Here is a 16,782-nt window from a genome sequence, read left to right on the forward strand (position 1 = left end):
ACAGTCAACCTGGCATGAAATTTCACATGGAAGAGAAGGCTGGCAGAGGCTTTGCATAGACTGGAAGTTTGGGAGGACATATAATGACAATGCACAGAATACTTTAGTGTAGAAAATACTGACTGTAGACCTTGTTTGTGATACATGTTTCACTCAGCCGCTTTATTGAAGAAAGTTTTTACATGCAGTGGTTGTTTTACCTGTTTTGAATCCACTGACTGTAAGTCACTCTGGGTAAGACAATGCAATTATGTTTCACTGTTAGTCTACACCTGTTGCTTACAAAGCGTGTCACAAAAATAAAATTGATTTGATTTGATTGCTGCTTAATGCTTCAAATGGATGAAGTCCCCTAGAAGGTCTGAGAACATTCACAAGAGGTCAACAGGCTGCTGCTCTCCTTACCACCTCCTGTTACCACGCAAGTTCCTGTTTCGGATCCTGCTACCACTCTGGCTTCCTCTTCTGTGGATCCCAGTCAAAAGTGATGCCTGTGTAATTAAAACCATAATAACTACCTGATGAAAATCCTCCTGACAACATGGCAGTTGTCCCCTGTGTAGGGAGAGTGTTTCAGACAGTACAAGAGGTGCATTAAAACATGTCGTTCTCTCAATCTACTGGCTTTATTTCTATAAAATACAGTGCCTTCAGAAAGTATTCATACCCCTGGACTTATTACACATTTTGTTGTGTTACAGCCTGTACTCAAAATTGATTCATTTTTTTCACACCCATCTACACACAATACCCCATAATGACAAAGTGAAAACATTTTTAGAAATGTATTGATAATGAAATACAGAAATGTCATTGACATAATCACATTCTTTAGCTCAGGTTGTGACAGCCCTGAATTTGTCTGAACCGTCTCAGTGCTTCTCCTTCCAATAGGGTGCTTCCGCTTTAATTACTCATTAAATTGCCAGCCTCAGCTGCGCAAAAGTGGAATTGTGATCGAGACACGAACGAGGATGTGTTCAACCCTCAGTTACGTTTCCGTTTGTTTTTGTTGCCTTTAAAAGTGTGCTTTTGTAGCCTATTAGCAAGTTTAACCAGGATCGGATCTCTCTTTGCTTCTGTTGGACTACACCTCTCCGTTGTTCTTCGTGGCCTTTCTCCGCTGGGGATCTGTTGGCGGATTGGATTGTCTGACTGACTACAACCTTTTTGTATACGGTATTTCATTTGTTTTGGTGTGATGTATTCCGTGATGATTTATGTAGTTCGTTGTCGTTGAGGACTTAAGATTTGATACCTTTTATAGGTGTTGTAAAATAATTGTTATTTTGATTGTATGATTGATACTGGGTTTACGCTACACTTGTATGAACGGACAAACATTGCGTGACTAAGGTCACTTGACTTCCCTGAACTCCTTTACCGGGCTGGGCTCTTTTAGGCCCGAGGTAGAGGACTTTTCTGGAGGAACCAGAACTCATAATTTTTTTTTTGTGTGTGTGTGTGTGTGTGTGTGTGTGTGTGTGTGTGTGTGTGTGTGTGATATGTTGGTATTACAACTCACGCAAAATAATACAGTTTAAGTTATTTCCAGTGTTTTAAGGGTTTATGAAAAGTGTATGTCCATCCTGACTTTTACCTGAGTCCTTTGTATTGTTATAGACTTGACGGACCAGATGGGACTCATTCCCTCCCAAACCAAAAAGAGAAACCAATATTTATCTGGTAGGCACAACCTACCTGGCACCCCTATAAACATTAACCTCAAGTCAAAACCGTTACAAGGTGCATCCAATTTCCTTTGATCATTCTTGATGTTGCTTCAACTTGATTGGAGTCCACCTGTGGCCAATTCAATTGTTCAGACATGATTTAGAAACACACCTGTCTATATAAGGTCCCACAGTTGACAGTGCATGTCAGAGGGGGCAGATAGGCAATCTTTCCTGAATATTTATTGTACTTTGATGCGATTGTCATTAGATTATGGGTGCTTTGTTTATGGTCCTGTGGCTTTTATATTGTTTTTTTCCCCCCTTGATAGGATGCAAGCGAGGGCACTCCGGATATGTGAGTGTGCATTTAAAACTACACTGGTTGGGGCTTTACAAGTAGACACTGGGGAAATGCCACTGTCCCTTAGATGAGTTAAGCTAGCCCTGGCGTACTGGGCAAGACTGAAGGTTAGTACGGTAGCTCATCCTACACTGACAGTATTGGAAGACTGCTGGGAATATGAAATGTCAAGAGAGGGGTTTATAAAGATGGACTCCGGGACCTTTTTTATAGGGCCATCTGTGGAAATAGGAAATACCACATGTCGATTTTAGCCTGATGGAGGAAAAGAAAGTGGTGTGAAGATCATCTAGCAACAATAGTGGATCAATATATTACTAATAAGTTTTATTCTTGTCTTGCAGTGCATACAGATGGTTCAAAGGATCCCATGAATGGGAAGACTGCAGCAGGTGCATTTAATCCTGAGTTCGATGTTAATCTATGCAAGAGACTAACAAATTATTTATCTGTCGATTCAACAAATGGTTGCATTAGTTGTTGGATTGCAATGGATAGAGGAGGTGCAACCAAGAAGAATAGCAATATGTTCAGACTGCATCAGTTTTGTTTAGTTTAATATCTGGAAAGCATTTCGCTATACCTGCAATAACATGTGCTAAATGTGTATAAGACATAATTAGATTTTGTTTTGAAAGTCAGAACATGAGGATTTATGGGTAGAAATAATGCTGCTGTTGGGCTTACAAAGAAATGGTATTGAAATTAAGTTCTGTTGGATTCCAGCTCATAAAGGAGTTAATGGAAATTATATAGTAGATATAATAGCCAAAAAAAGCAGTGAAAATAATATTATTTATATACAGGTGCATTTGGGTTGAGAGAATTAAAACATTGATTTGAAAAATGGGTTAGATTGCTGGCAGAGACAATGGGATGAAAGTTTTTATAGTACAAGGAAATCTGTACGGGAGATAGTGTTATAATGGGAACAGAAGGGATAGAGTTATGTTGTGTAGGATCAGATTAGGGCATATGAGATTTAATCCCTCTTTGAAATTGATAGGGAAGCATGATACTGGAATGTGTAATGGCTGTATGGTACGTGTGATGTTGAAAGGGAGAGGTTGTTTGACAGGTTCAGAGAGGTTGGATAGAAATGGGGAGTAGGTGGTATTTTATGTGGGGATAACGGGAGTAGTGAGGTTTGTAGGGAATTATTTTATTATAAATTGTGGGTTAGTTGAGAGAATATAGTGGTATAGATAGGTCGTGACCGGCCTCACACTCCAGAACAGTAGGAGGGTTAGTTGAGAGAATATAGTGGTGTGTGTATATATAGGTTGTGACTGGCCTCACACTCCAGAACAGTAGGAGGGTTAGTTGAGAGAATATAGTGGTGTGTGTATATATAGGTTGTGACTGGCCTCACACTCCAGAATAGTAGGAGGGTTAGTTGAGAGAATATAGTGGTATAGATAGGTCGTGACCGGCCTCACACTCCAGAACAGTAGGAGGGTTAGTTGAGAGAATATAGTGGTGTGTGTATATATAGGTTGTGACTGGCCTCACACTCCAGAACAGTAGGAGGGTTAGTTGAGAGAATATAGTGGTATAGATAGGTCGTGACCGGCCTCACACTCCAGAACAGTAGGAGGGTTAGTTGAGAGAATATAGTGGTGTGTGTATATATAGGTTGTGACTGGCCTCACACTCCAGAATAGTAGGAGGGTTAGTTGAGAGAATATAGTGGTATAGATAGGTCATGACCGGCCTCACACTCCAGAATAGTAGGAGGGTTAGTTGAGAAAATATAGTGGTGTGTGTATATATAGGTTGTGACTGGCCTCACACTCCAGAACAGTAGGAGGGTTAGTTGAGAGAATATAGTGGTGTGTGTATATATAGGTTGTGACTGGCCTCACACTCCAGAACAGTAGGAGGGTTAGTTGAGAGAATATAGTGGTGTGTGTATATATAGGTTGTGACTGGCCTCACACTCCAGAATAGTAGGAGGGTTAGTTGAGAGAATATAGTGGTATAGATAGGTCATGACCGGCCTCACACTCCAGAATAGTAGGAGGGTTAGTTGAGAAAATATAGTGGTGTGTGTGTATATATAGGTTGTGACTGGCCTCACACTCCAGAATAGTAGGAGGGTTAGTTGAGAGAATATAGTGGTATAGATAGGTCATGACCGGCCTCACACTCCAGAATAGTAGGAGGGTTAGTTGAGAGAATATAGTGGTGTGTATATATAGGTTGTGACTGGCCTCACACTCCAGAACAGTAGGAGGGTTAGTTGAGAGAATATAGTGGTGTGTATATATAGGTCGTGACCGGCCTCACACTCCAGAACAGTAGGAGGGTTAGTTGAGAGAATATAGTGGTGTGTATATATAGGTCGTGACCGGCCTCACACTCCAGAACAGTAGGAGGGTTAGTTGAGAGAATATAGTGGTATAGATAGGTCATGACCGGCCTCACACTCCAGAATAGTAGGAGGGTTAGTTGAGAAAATATAGTGGTGTGTGTGTATATATAGGTTGTGACTGGCCTCACACTCCAGAATAGTAGGAGGGTTAGTTGAGAGAATATAGTGGTATAGATAGGTCATGACCGGCCTCACACTCCAGAATAGTAGGAGGGTTAGTTGAGAAAATATAGTGGTGTGTGTATATATAGGTTGTGACTGGCCTCACACTCCAGAACAGTAGGAGGGTTAGTTGAGAGAATATAGTGGTGTGTGTATATATAGGTTGTGACTGGCCTCACACTCCAGAACAGTAGGAGGGTTAGTTGAGAGAATATAGTGGTGTGTGTATATATAGGTTGTGACTGGCCTCACACTCCAGAATAGTAGGAGGGTTAGTTGAGAGAATATAGTGGTATAGATAGGTCATGACCGGCCTCACACTCCAGAATAGTAGGAGGGTTAGTTGAGAAAATATAGTGGTGTGTGTGTATATATAGGTTGTGACTGGCCTCACACTCCAGAATAGTAGGAGGGTTAGTTGAGAGAATATAGTGGTATAGATAGGTCATGACCGGCCTCACACTCCAGAATAGTAGGAGGGTTAGTTGAGAGAATATAGTGGTGTGTATATATAGGTTGTGACTGGCCTCACACTCCAGAACAGTAGGAGGGTTAGTTGAGAGAATATAGTGGTGTGTATATATAGGTCGTGACCGGCCTCACACTCCAGAACAGTAGGAGGGTTAGTTGAGAGAATATAGTGGTGTGTATATATAGGTCGTGACCGGCCTCACACTCCAGAACAGTAGGAGGGTTAGTTGAGAGAATATAGTGGTATAGATAGGTCATGACCGGCCTCACACTCCAGAATAGTAGGAGGGTTAGTTGAGAAAATATAGTGGTGTGTGTGTATATATAGGTTGTGACTGGCCTCACACTCCAGAATAGTAGGAGGGTTAGTTGAGAGAATATAGTGGTATAGATAGGTCGTGACCGGCCTCACACTCCAGAACAGTAGGAGGGTTAGTTGAGAGAATATAGTGGTGTGTATATATAGGTCGTGACCGGCCTCACACTCCAGAACAGTAGGAGGGTTAGTTGAGAGAATATAGTGGTGTGTGTATATATATAGGTTGTGACTGGCCTCACACTCCAGAACAGTAGGAGGGTTAGTTGAGAGAATATAGTGGTGTGTGTATATATAGGTTGTGACCGGCCTCACACTCCAGAACAGTAGGAGGGTTAGTTGAGAGAATATAGTGGTGTGTATATATAGGTCGTGACCGGCCTCACACTCCAGAACAGTAGGAGGGTTAGTTGAGAGAATATAGTGGTGTGTGTATATATATAGGTTGTGACTGGCCTCACACTCCAGAACAGTAGGAGGGTTAGTTGAGAGAATATAGTAGTGTGTATATATATAGGTTGTGACTGGCCTCACACTCCAGAACAGTAGGAGGGTTAGTTGAGAGAATATAGTGGTGTGTATATATATAGGTTGTGACTGGCCTCACACTCCAGAACAGTAGGAGGGTTAGTTGAGAGAATATAGTGGTGTGTATATATATAGGTTGTGACTGGTCTCACACTCCAGAACAGTAGGAGGGTTAGTTGAGAGAATATAGTGGTGTGTATATATATAGGTTGTGACTGGCCTCACACTCCAGAACAGTAGGAGGGTTAGTTGAGAGAATATAGTGGTGTGTATATATATAGGTTGTGACTGGCCTCACACTCCAGAACAGTAGGAGGGTTAGTTGAGAGAATATAGTGGTGTGTATATATATAGCTTGTGACTGGCCTCACACTCCAGAACAGTAGGAGGGTTAGTTGAGAGAATATAGTGGTGTGTATATATATATAGGTTGTGACTGGTCTCACACTCCAGAACAGTAGGAGGGTTAGTTGAGAGAATATAGTGGTGTGTATATATATAGGTTGTGACTGGCCTCACACTCCAGAACAGTAGGAGGGTTAGTTGAGAGAATATAGTGGTGTGTATATATATAGGTTGTGACTGGCCTCACACTCCAGAACAGTAGGAGGGTTAGTTGAGAGAATATAGTGGTGTGTGTATATATAGGTTGTGACTGGTCTCACACTCCAGAACAGTAGGAGGGTTAGTTGAGAGAATATAGTGGTGTGTATATATATAGGTTGTGACTGGTCTCACACTCCAGAACAGTAGGAGGGTTAGTTGAGAGAATATAGTGGTGTGTATATATATAGGTTGTGACTGGCCTCACACTCCAGAACAGTAGGAGGGTTAGTTGAGAGAATATAGTGGTGTGTATATATATAGGTTGTGACTGGCCTCACACTCCAGAACAGTAGGAGGGTTAGTTGAGAGAATATAGTGGTGTGTGTATATATAGGTTGTGACTGGTCTCACACTCCAGAACAGTAGGAGGGTTAGTTGAGAGAATATAGTGGTGTGTATATATATAGGTTGTGACTGGCCTCACACTCCAGAACAGTAGGAGGGTTAGTTGAGAGAATATAGTGGTGTGTATATATATAGGTTGTGACTGGCCTCACACTCCAGAACAGTAGGAGGGTTAGTTGAGAGAATATAGTGGTGTGTATATATATAGGTTGTGACTGGTCTCACACTCCAGAACAGTAGGAGGGTTAGTTGAGAGAATATAGTGGTGTGTATATATATAGGTTGTGACTGGTCTCACACTCCAGAACAGTAGGAGGGTTAGTTGAGAGAATATAGTGGTGTGTATATATATAGGTTGTGACTGGCCTCACACTCCAGAACAGTAGGAGGGTTAGTTGAGAGAATATAGTGGTGTGTATATATATAGGTTGTGACTGGCCTCACACTCCAGAACAGTAGGAGGGTTAGTTGAGAGAATATAGTGGTGTGTATATATATAGGTTGTGACTGGCCTCACACTCCAGAACAGTAGGAGGGTTAGTTGAGAGAATATAGTGGTGTGTATATATATAGGTTGTGACTGGCCTCACACTCCAGAACAGTAGGAGGGTTAGTTGAGAGAATATAGTGGTGTGTATATATATAGGTTGTGACTGGCCTCACACTCCAGAACAGTAGGAGGGTTAGTTGAGAGAATATAGTGGTGTGTATATATATAGGTTGTGACTGGCCTCACACTCCAGAACAGTAGGAGGGTTAGTTGAGAGAATATAGTGGTGTGTATATATTTAGGTTGTGACTGGCCTCACACTCCAGAACAGTAGGAGGGTTAGTTGAGAGAATATAGTGGTGTGTATATATATAGGTTGTGACTGGTCTCACACTCCAGAACAGTAGGAGGGTTAGTTGAGAGAATATAGTGGTGTGTGTATATATAGGTCGTGACCGGCCTCACACTCCAGAACAGTAGGAGGGTTAGTTGAGAGAATATAGTGGTGTGTGTATATATAGGTCGTGACCGGCCTCACACTCCAGAACAGTAGGAGGGTTAGTTGAGAGAATATAGTGGTATAGATAGGTCATGACCGGCCTCACACTCCAGAACAGTAGGAGGGTTAGTTGAGAGAATATAGTGGTGTGTATATATAGGTTGTGACCGGCCTCACACTCCAGAACAGTAGGAGGGTTAGTTGAGAGAATATAGTGGTGTGTATATATAGGTCGTGACCGGCCTCACACTCCAGAACAGTAGGAGGGTTAGTTGAGAGAATATAGTGGTGTGTGTATATATATGTCGTGACCGGCCTCACACTCCAGAACAGTAGGAGGGTTAGTTGAGAGAATATAGTGGTATAGATAGGTCATGACCGGCCTCACACTCCAGAACAGTAGGAGGGTTAGTTGAGAGAATATAGTGGTGTGTATATATAGGTCGTGACCGGCCTCACACTCCAGAACAGTAGGAGGGTTAGTTGAGAGAATATAGTGGTGTGTATATATAGGTCGTGACCGGCCTCACACTCCAGAACAGTAGGAGGGTTAGTTGAGAGAATATAGTGGTGTGTATATATAGGTCGTGACCGGCCTCACACTCCAGAACAGTAGGAGGGTTAGTTGAGAGAATATAGTGGTGTGTATATATATAGGTTGTGACTGGTCTCACACTCCAGAACAGTAGGAGGGTTAGTTGAGAGAATATAGTGGTGTGTATATATATAGGTTGTGACTGGCCTCACACTCCAGAACAGTAGGAGGGTTAGTTGAGAGAATATAGTGGTGTGTATATATATAGGTTGTGACCGGCCTCACACTCCAGAACAGTAGGAGGGTTAGTTGAGAGAATATAGTGGTGTGTATATATAGGTTGTGACCGGCCTCACACTCCAGAACAGTAGGAGGGTTAGTTGAGAGAATATAGTGGTGTGTATATATAGGTCGTGACCGGCCTCACACTCCAGAACAGTAGGAGGGTTAGTTGAGAGAATATAGTGGTGTGTATATATATAGGTTGTGACTGGCCTCACACTCCAGAACAGTAGGAGGGTTAGTTGAGAGAATATAGTGGTGTGTATATATATAGGTTGTGACTGGCCTCACACTCCAGAACAGTAGGAGGGTTAGTTGAGAGAATATAGTGGTGTGTGTATATAGGTTGTGACCGGCCTCACACTCCAGAACAGTAGGAGGGTTAGTTGAGAGAATATAGTGGTGTGTATATATATAGGTTGTGACTGGCCTCACACTCCAGAACAGTAGGAGGGTTAGTTGAGAGAATATAGTGGTGTGTGTATATAGGTTGTGACCGGCCTCACACTCCAGAACAGTAGGAGGGTTAGTTGAGAGAATATAGTGGTGTGTATATATATAGGTTGTGACTGGCCTCACACTCCAGAACAGTAGGAGGGTTAGTTGAGAGAATATAGTGGTGTGTGTATATATAGATTGTGACCGGCCTCACACTCCAGAACAGTAGGAGGGTTAGTTGAGAGAATATAGTGGTGTGTATATATAGGTCGTGACCGGCCTCACACTCCAGAACAGTAGGAGGGTTAGTTGAGAGAATATAGTGGTGTGTGTATATATAGGTTGTGACTGGCCTCACACTCCAGAACAGTAGGAGGGTTAGTTGAGAGAATATAGTGGTGTGTGTATATATAGGTTGTGACTGGCCTCACACTCCAGAACAGTAGGAGGGTTAGTTGAGAGAATATAGTGGTGTGTGTATATATAGGTTGTGACCGGCCTCACACTCCAGAACAGTAGGAGGGTTAGTTGAGAGAATATAGTGGTGTGTGTATATATAGGTTGTGACTGGCCTCACACTCCAGAATAGTAGGAGGGTTAGTTGAGAGAATATAGTGGTATAGATAGGTCGTGACCGGCCTCACACTCCAGAACAGTAGGAGGGTTAGTTGAGAGAATATAGTGGTATAGATAGGTCATGACCGGCCTCACACTCCAGAACAGTAGGAGGGTTAGTTGAGAGAATATAGTGGTGTGTATATATAGGTCGTGACCGGCCTCACACTCCAGAACAGTAGGAGGGTTAGTTGAGAGAATATAGTGGTGTGTATATATAGGTTGTGACCGGCCTCACACTCCAGAACAGTAGGAGGGTTAGTTGAGAGAATATAGTGGTGTGTATATATAGGTCGTGACCGGCCTCACACTCCAGAACAGTAGGAGGGTTAGTTGAGAGAATATAGTGGTGTGTATATATAGGTTGTGACCGGCCTCACACTCCAGAACAGTAGGAGGGTTAGTTGAGAGAATATAGTGGTGTGTATATATAGGTCGTGACCGGCCTCACACTCCAGAACAGTAGGAGGGTTAGTTGAGAGAATATAGTGGTGTGTATATATAGGTTGTGACCGGCCTCACACTCCAGAACAGTAGGAGGGTTAGTTGAGAGAATATAGTGGTGTGTATATATAGGTCGTGACCGGCCTCACACTCCAGAACAGTAGGAGGGTTAGTTGAGAGAATATAGTGGTGTGTATATATAGGTTGTGACCGGCCTCACACTCCAGAACAGTAGGAGGGTTAGTTGAGAGAATATAGTGGTGTGTATATATAGGTTGTGACCGGCCTCACACTCCAGAACAGTAGGAGGGTTAGTTGAGAGAATATAGTGGTGTGTGTATATATAGGTTGTGACTGGCCTCACACTCCAGAACAGTAGGAGGGTTAGTTGAGAGAATATAGTGGTGTGTGTATATATAGGTTGTGACCGGCCTCACACTCCAGAACAGTAGGAGGGTTAGTTGAGAGAATATAGTGGTGTGTATATATAGGTCGTGACCGGCCTCACACTCCAGAACAGTAGGAGGGTTAGTTGAGAGAATATAGTGGTGTGTGTATATATAGGTTGTGACTGGCCTCACACTCCAGAACAGTAGGAGGGTTAGTTGAGAGAATATAGTGGTGTGTGTATATATAGGTTGTGACCGGCCTCACACTCCAGAACAGTAGGAGGGTTAGTTGAGAGAATATAGTGGTGTGTATATATAGGTCGTGACCGGCCTCACACTCCAGAACAGTAGGAGGGTTAGTTGAGAGAATATAGTGGTGTGTGTATATATAGGTTGTGACTGGCCTCACACTCCAGAACAGTAGGAGGGTTAGTTGAGAGAATATAGTGGTGTGTGTATATATAGGTTGTGACCGGCCTCACACTCCAGAACAGTAGGAGGGTTAGTTGAGAGAATATAGTGGTGTGTATATATAGGTCGTGACCGGCCTCACACTCCAGAACAGTAGGAGGGTTAGTTGAGAGAATATAGTGGTGTGTGTATATATAGGTTGTGACTGGCCTCACACTCCAGAACAGTAGGAGGGTTAGTTGAGAGAATATAGTGGTGTGTGTATATATAGGTTGTGACCGGCCTCACACTCCAGAACAGTAGGAGGGTTAGTTGAGAGAATATAGTGGTGTGTATATATATAGGTTGTGACTGGCCTCACACTCCAGAACAGTAGGAGGGTTAGTTGAGAGAATATAGTGGTGTGTGTATATATAGGTTGTGACCGGCCTCACACTCCAGAACAGTAGGAGGGTTAGTTGAGAGAATATAGTGGTGTGTGTATATATAGGTTGTGACTGGCCTCACACTCCAGAATAGTAGGAGGGTTAGTTGAGAGAATATAGTGGTATAGATAGGTCATGACCGGCCTCACACTCCAGAATAGTAGGAGGGTTAGTTGAGAAAATATAGTGGTGTGTGTGTATATATAGGTTGTGACTGGCCTCACACTCCAGAATAGTAGGAGGGTTAGTTGAGAGAATATAGTGGTATAGATAGGTCGTGACCGGCCTCACACTCCAGAACAGTAGGAGGGTTAGTTGAGAGAATATAGTGGTGTGTATATATAGGTCGTGACCGGCCTCACACTCCAGAACAGTAGGAGGGTTAGTTGAGAGAATATAGTGGTGTGTATATATAGGTCGTGACCGGCCTCACACTCCAGAACAGTAGGAGGGTTAGTTGAGAGAATATAGTGGTGTGTGTATATATAGGTCGTGACCGGCCTCACACTCCAGAACAGTAGGAGGGTTAGTTGAGAGAATATAGTGGTGTGTGTATATATAGGTCGTGACCGGCCTCACACTCCAGAACAGTAGGAGGGTTAGTTGAGAGAATATAGTGGTGTGTGTATATATAGGTTGTGACTGGCCTCACACTCCAGAATAGTAGGAGGGTTAGTTGAGAGAATATAGTGGTATAGATAGGTCATGACCGGCCTCACACTCCAGAACAGTAGGAGGGTTAGTTGAGAGAATATAGTGGTGTGTATATATAGGTCGTGACCGGCCTCACACTCCAGAACAGTAGGAGGGTTAGTTGAGAGAATATAGTGGTGTGTATATATATAGGTTGTGACTGGCCTCACACTCCAGAACAGTAGGAGGGTTAGTTGAGAGAATATAGTGGTGTGTGTATATATAGGTTGTGACTGGTCTCACACTCCAGAACAGTAGGAGGGTTAGTTGAGAGAATATAGTGGTGTGTATATATAGGTTGTGACTGGTCTCACACTCCAGAACAGTAGGAGGGTTAGTTGAGAGAATATAGTGGTGTGTATATATAGGTTGTGACTGGCCTCACACTCCAGAACAGTAGGAGGGTTAGTTGAGAGAATATAGTGGTGTGTGTATATATAGGTTGTGACCGGCCTCACACTCCAGAACAGTAGGAGGGTTAGTTGAGAGAATATAGTGGTGTGTGTATATATAGGTCGTGACCGGCCTCACACTCCAGAACAGTAGGAGGGTTAGTTGAGAGAATATAGTGGTATAGATAGGTCGTGACCGGCCTCACACTCCAGAACAGTAGGTGGTAGTGTATGCACCTGCCAGTTGGTTGCGATTCGCCAATAAAAACTTTAAGTAGAAGTGCATGTCAGAGCAGAATCTATACCATGAAGTCCAAGAAACTCTCTAGATCTGAGATAAAATTGTGATGAGGCATATAGCTGGGGAAGGGTATAGAACAATGTCTAGAGTGTTGAAAGTTTCCCAGAGCTCAGTGGTCTCCATCGTTGGGAAATTGAAAAAATATGGAACGACCCAGACTCTGCCTCGAGCTTGCCGTCCAACCAAACTGCGCAACCAGGCAAGAAGGACCTTGGTCAGGGAGGTGACCAAGAATGCAATGAACACTCCCGAGTTCCTTGGCTGTGATGGGAGAACCTGCCAGAAAGTCTCTACAGTACTTCACCAATCTGGGATTTATGGGAGAGTGGCCAGATGATAGCCACTCCTGAGAAAAAGGCACAGGACAGCATGCCTGGAGTTTGCAAGAAGGCATGTGACAGACTGAGATCATAAGGCAAACAATTGTGGTCTGATGAGACAAATTGAACACTTTGGCCTGAATGCAAAGTGCTTTGTCTGGAGAAAACCAGACACAGCTTATCACCTGTCAAAAACCATCCCTACCGTGAAGCATGGTGGAATTCAGCATCATGCTATGGTGCTGCTTTTCAGGAGCAGCGACTGGAAGACTGTTAAGGATAGAGGGAACAATGAATAGAGGCAAATACTTGAGAACCTGATCAGAGTGCAAATGACCTTGGACTGGGGTGAGATTTGCATTCCAACAGGACAGTGAACCTAAGCATACAGCCAAAACAACATTGGAATGGCTTCAGAACAATAAAAGTTATTGAGTCACCCAGCCGAAGCCCAAACTTGAATCCCATTGAAAATCTGTGGAAAGAATTGAAGATTGCTGTTCATCTCCGCTCCCTATCGAACTTAACAGAGCTTGAGAAACTCCCCAAAGCCAAAAAAGCTGTAATCGCCTCCAAAGGTGCTTACAACGTATTGACTCAGTGGTGTGAATACTTATTTAAATTATATATTTATGTATTTCTAAAAACACATTTTCACTTTGTCATTATGAGGTACTGTGTGTAGATGGGTGAGATAATAAATGTATTTAAAAAATGTAATACATTTTGAATTCAGGCTAACAACAAAATGTGGAATTAGTCAAGGGGTATGAATACTTTCTGAAGGCATGGTACATTAATCTCCTCTTCCTTTAATTAATTGCAGGCATGACAATATTGGATTAGTGATAGCAGTATGGTGTATTCTATTTTTGGTGCACTTTAGTGATCTAGGGAGGCAATGATTGATCTAAACTTCAGATTTGCACCAGTAGTGCTGTAGCAGCGCCACCAGCTCTGCAGTCTACTACATGTAGGTCTATGTGCTGGGCTAGAATAACAATATACAGACACTGGAGGACCTCCAATAATAGATTGGGAAATATTTATCCAATCTGTAGGATTGCGAGGACCTGTCTTCCGCTACAGCAGGGGGCGACAATGCAAAATGTACTATGCCGTGCACGCACGAATACTGACAGCGCTCTTTGTCTTCTTGACTTTGTTTACGTTGGTAGCTAGCTGGCTGACAGCTTTCCTAATTAAAACATGTCTAAAATTGATTTCTTGAGAGTGTTTCTCAACCAGAAATTGATAGCTGCAGCGGAAGAGATATTTGGTGTCGTTGAAGAAACGATAACAGAGTACCAGGAAGAGGTTTCTCACACAAAGGAGGAGAACAGGCGTCTACGGAGCATGCTGGATATTCGTTCTAAGCCACAGATCAAGTTACATAGACGAGCAGGTGTGTTTGTTTTAATAACGTTAATTTCATATGAGTTACGATTAGCTTTCAATTTAATTTTGTAGGGTCTATTTACAAAACCAAGGTCTGTAAAAAGATAATCATTGTAATCCTAGCTATGTCTCAAGTCAGTATTCTTTTCTTTTTTTTCTCCATTATCTCCAGACCTCCAGCAGCTCACTGTCGCCGTGTCTGATGAGCAGCAGGAGTGGAGCCCCAGTCTGGGGCGGAAGGACCCAGAACCCACACGGATGAAAGATGAACAGGGTGAACCAAGAACCAGTCAGGAGGAAGAGAATCATTTCAATGAGTTTATCAATTCTTACGGCTGTGTATCAAGTGGCTATTATCAGGACCCAACTCAGTCCTCACATGGAGAGAGATATTCTCTACCCAGCACCTCAACTGAACAGATCAAAACAGAACCTTATGTAGAAGACTATGGTGTATCAGAACCAACCAGAGAGCCTCAGCCCTTCTCTGCAGTAGATACAGAGTGTTCTGCAGCTCAGAGTGAAAACAGAGGACATATTGACAGGATGGAGTGTGGAGGACCTCTGTCAGGTCTAATGTTAAAGCCACTCAAATCAAAGAGAACAAAGACCGTAAAAGGACAAAGTTCTCATAGTGTTAAGGACAGGAAATTGAACCATCTAAAATCACACTCGAGACCCAGTGTAAGCTGGGATGCTGCTCCTAGTTGTAAGGTATGTGGAAAGCAATTTGACTCCATGGCGTCTTTATTAAATCATGTGCAAGCGCACACACAGGATAAAGAACATCTTTGTGGTGTGTGTGGAAAATTCTGTCAGTCTACAGAAAGTATGATGGATCACCTACAAACTCACATCGGAGCAAAGTGTTGTCATATTTGTGGTAAATATTTTGCTTGGGATACTTTCCTGAAAAGGCATTTGAGGAGTCATACAGGGGAGAAGCCGTTTCACTGTCAAGATTGTGGCAAAGGATTTACTCAGCGTGGACACCTAAACTTACATATGAGGAGCCACACAGGGGAGAAACCACATCAATGCCAGGATTGTGGCAAATGTTTCAGCCAGAATACATCTCTGATAGTGCACATGAGGACTCACACAGGGGAGAAGCCATACATGTGTCCTGTGTGTAGAAAATGCTTTACCACATCAAGTATGTTGAAGAAGCATGAGACAGCTCACAAACATATAGGTGTCTTGAACGTGGCCAATGCCACAATGGTTTCAGACCATACAGAGCCACGTGAAGAGGGTTTACAAAGAGGTGAACACATGACTGTTCCCTGTGTGTGGGGAGAGAATCAGACAGCAGACTGAGAGACATGTGAGAGGAGAATCAGGACATAGCCCTCCTCAGGACACTGCTCTCTGATTAATATCATGTTCTAACAGAGAGCAGTTAGTGGGTTTCTGAGCAACAGGAGTCCCTGCTCATTAGTTATAGGATGTCACAGAGGACATGATGTGATCCACTGTTCTGTCTGTATATAAACCTTGCATTGGTCTTGAGAGTAATATGTCACTATATATCTGCCCTGATGTTGCAAACAGCCTAGTTTTCAGAATGTTTGTTCCCTTCTGTTTAATGTGTCAAGATCTTCCGTACACCAAATGTCGTACTTACCTCTGAGCCTAAATCCAAAATCCACCAAGGGGGAAAAAAATAAATGTAATGTGTATTTACATGTATAGAGAATTGGTATGATACAGTTATGCTATGTTCAATGGGATCTAAATATACCACCTGAAATGAGAGCTGCTTCTTTCAACCAATCCAGATATTGTACATTCCCAGACATACATTAAGTACTACAGAATAAATGGCTGATAATGTGTTAATTGAATTGTCTTTTTTCCAGCTTTGCTTTTCTCTGGCAGCGTTGCAGAATCATGTTGGGAACACCAACCATGCAACCATTATCTGATGAAATCAATACAAGTGTTAGGAAAAGGGCACAGGCTCCAATCTTTAAATAAAATCCATTTTAATTCTCTGTAAAGGCAGTGGAAATATCTCTGAGCTCTCTATCAAAATGGCTGCATGTACACACATCATTTACTGAATTAGACAGGGTCTGTGTTCACACCAGTATATCAAATGGCTGCATCTACACACTAATCATTTAGTGAGTTATAATGGTGTGGACACAGACCCTGTTGCACGAAACAAAGAACTTCCATGGTGTAGGGACGTCCCAAGAGGAGTTTGGTCAGCTGGAGGAGGAAGCGCTTGCTTGGAGGTTGTGTTGTGATGCACAAGATTTGAGGTTTGTTTGGATGACTTTGTGCCTGGAGAACTGTGGAGGCA

At 42.8% G+C, this 16,782-nt stretch overlaps 1 protein-coding gene and 1 long non-coding RNA gene across 2 annotated transcripts; both read left to right on the forward strand.

Annotated features, from left to right (window-relative positions):
* Positions 1-943: 943 nt before the first annotated feature.
* On the forward strand, positions 944-11,270 carry LOC127906020 (uncharacterized). The gene is made up of 5 exons (XR_008090650.1): positions 944-1,179; positions 1,624-1,686; positions 2,006-2,031; positions 2,382-4,875; positions 9,778-11,270. It is a non-coding gene; the product is annotated as an uncharacterized LOC127906020 (long non-coding RNA).
* Positions 11,271-12,456: 1,186 nt separating this feature from the next.
* Positions 12,457-16,313, forward strand: LOC127905963 (zinc finger protein 37 homolog). The gene is made up of 2 exons (XM_035751599.2): positions 12,457-14,478; positions 14,644-16,313. The coding sequence occupies exons 1-2, from the start codon at positions 14,283-14,285 to the stop codon at positions 15,789-15,791; spliced, it is 1,344 nt and encodes a 447-aa protein (XP_035607492.2). The 5' UTR covers positions 12,457-14,282; the 3' UTR covers positions 15,792-16,313.
* The last annotated feature ends 469 nt before the right edge of the window (positions 16,314-16,782 follow it).

This window comes from Oncorhynchus keta, chromosome 34 (assembly GCF_023373465.1).
Source record: "Oncorhynchus keta strain PuntledgeMale-10-30-2019 chromosome 34, Oket_V2, whole genome shotgun sequence".
Classification (NCBI taxonomy): domain Eukaryota; kingdom Metazoa; phylum Chordata; class Actinopteri; order Salmoniformes; family Salmonidae; genus Oncorhynchus; species Oncorhynchus keta.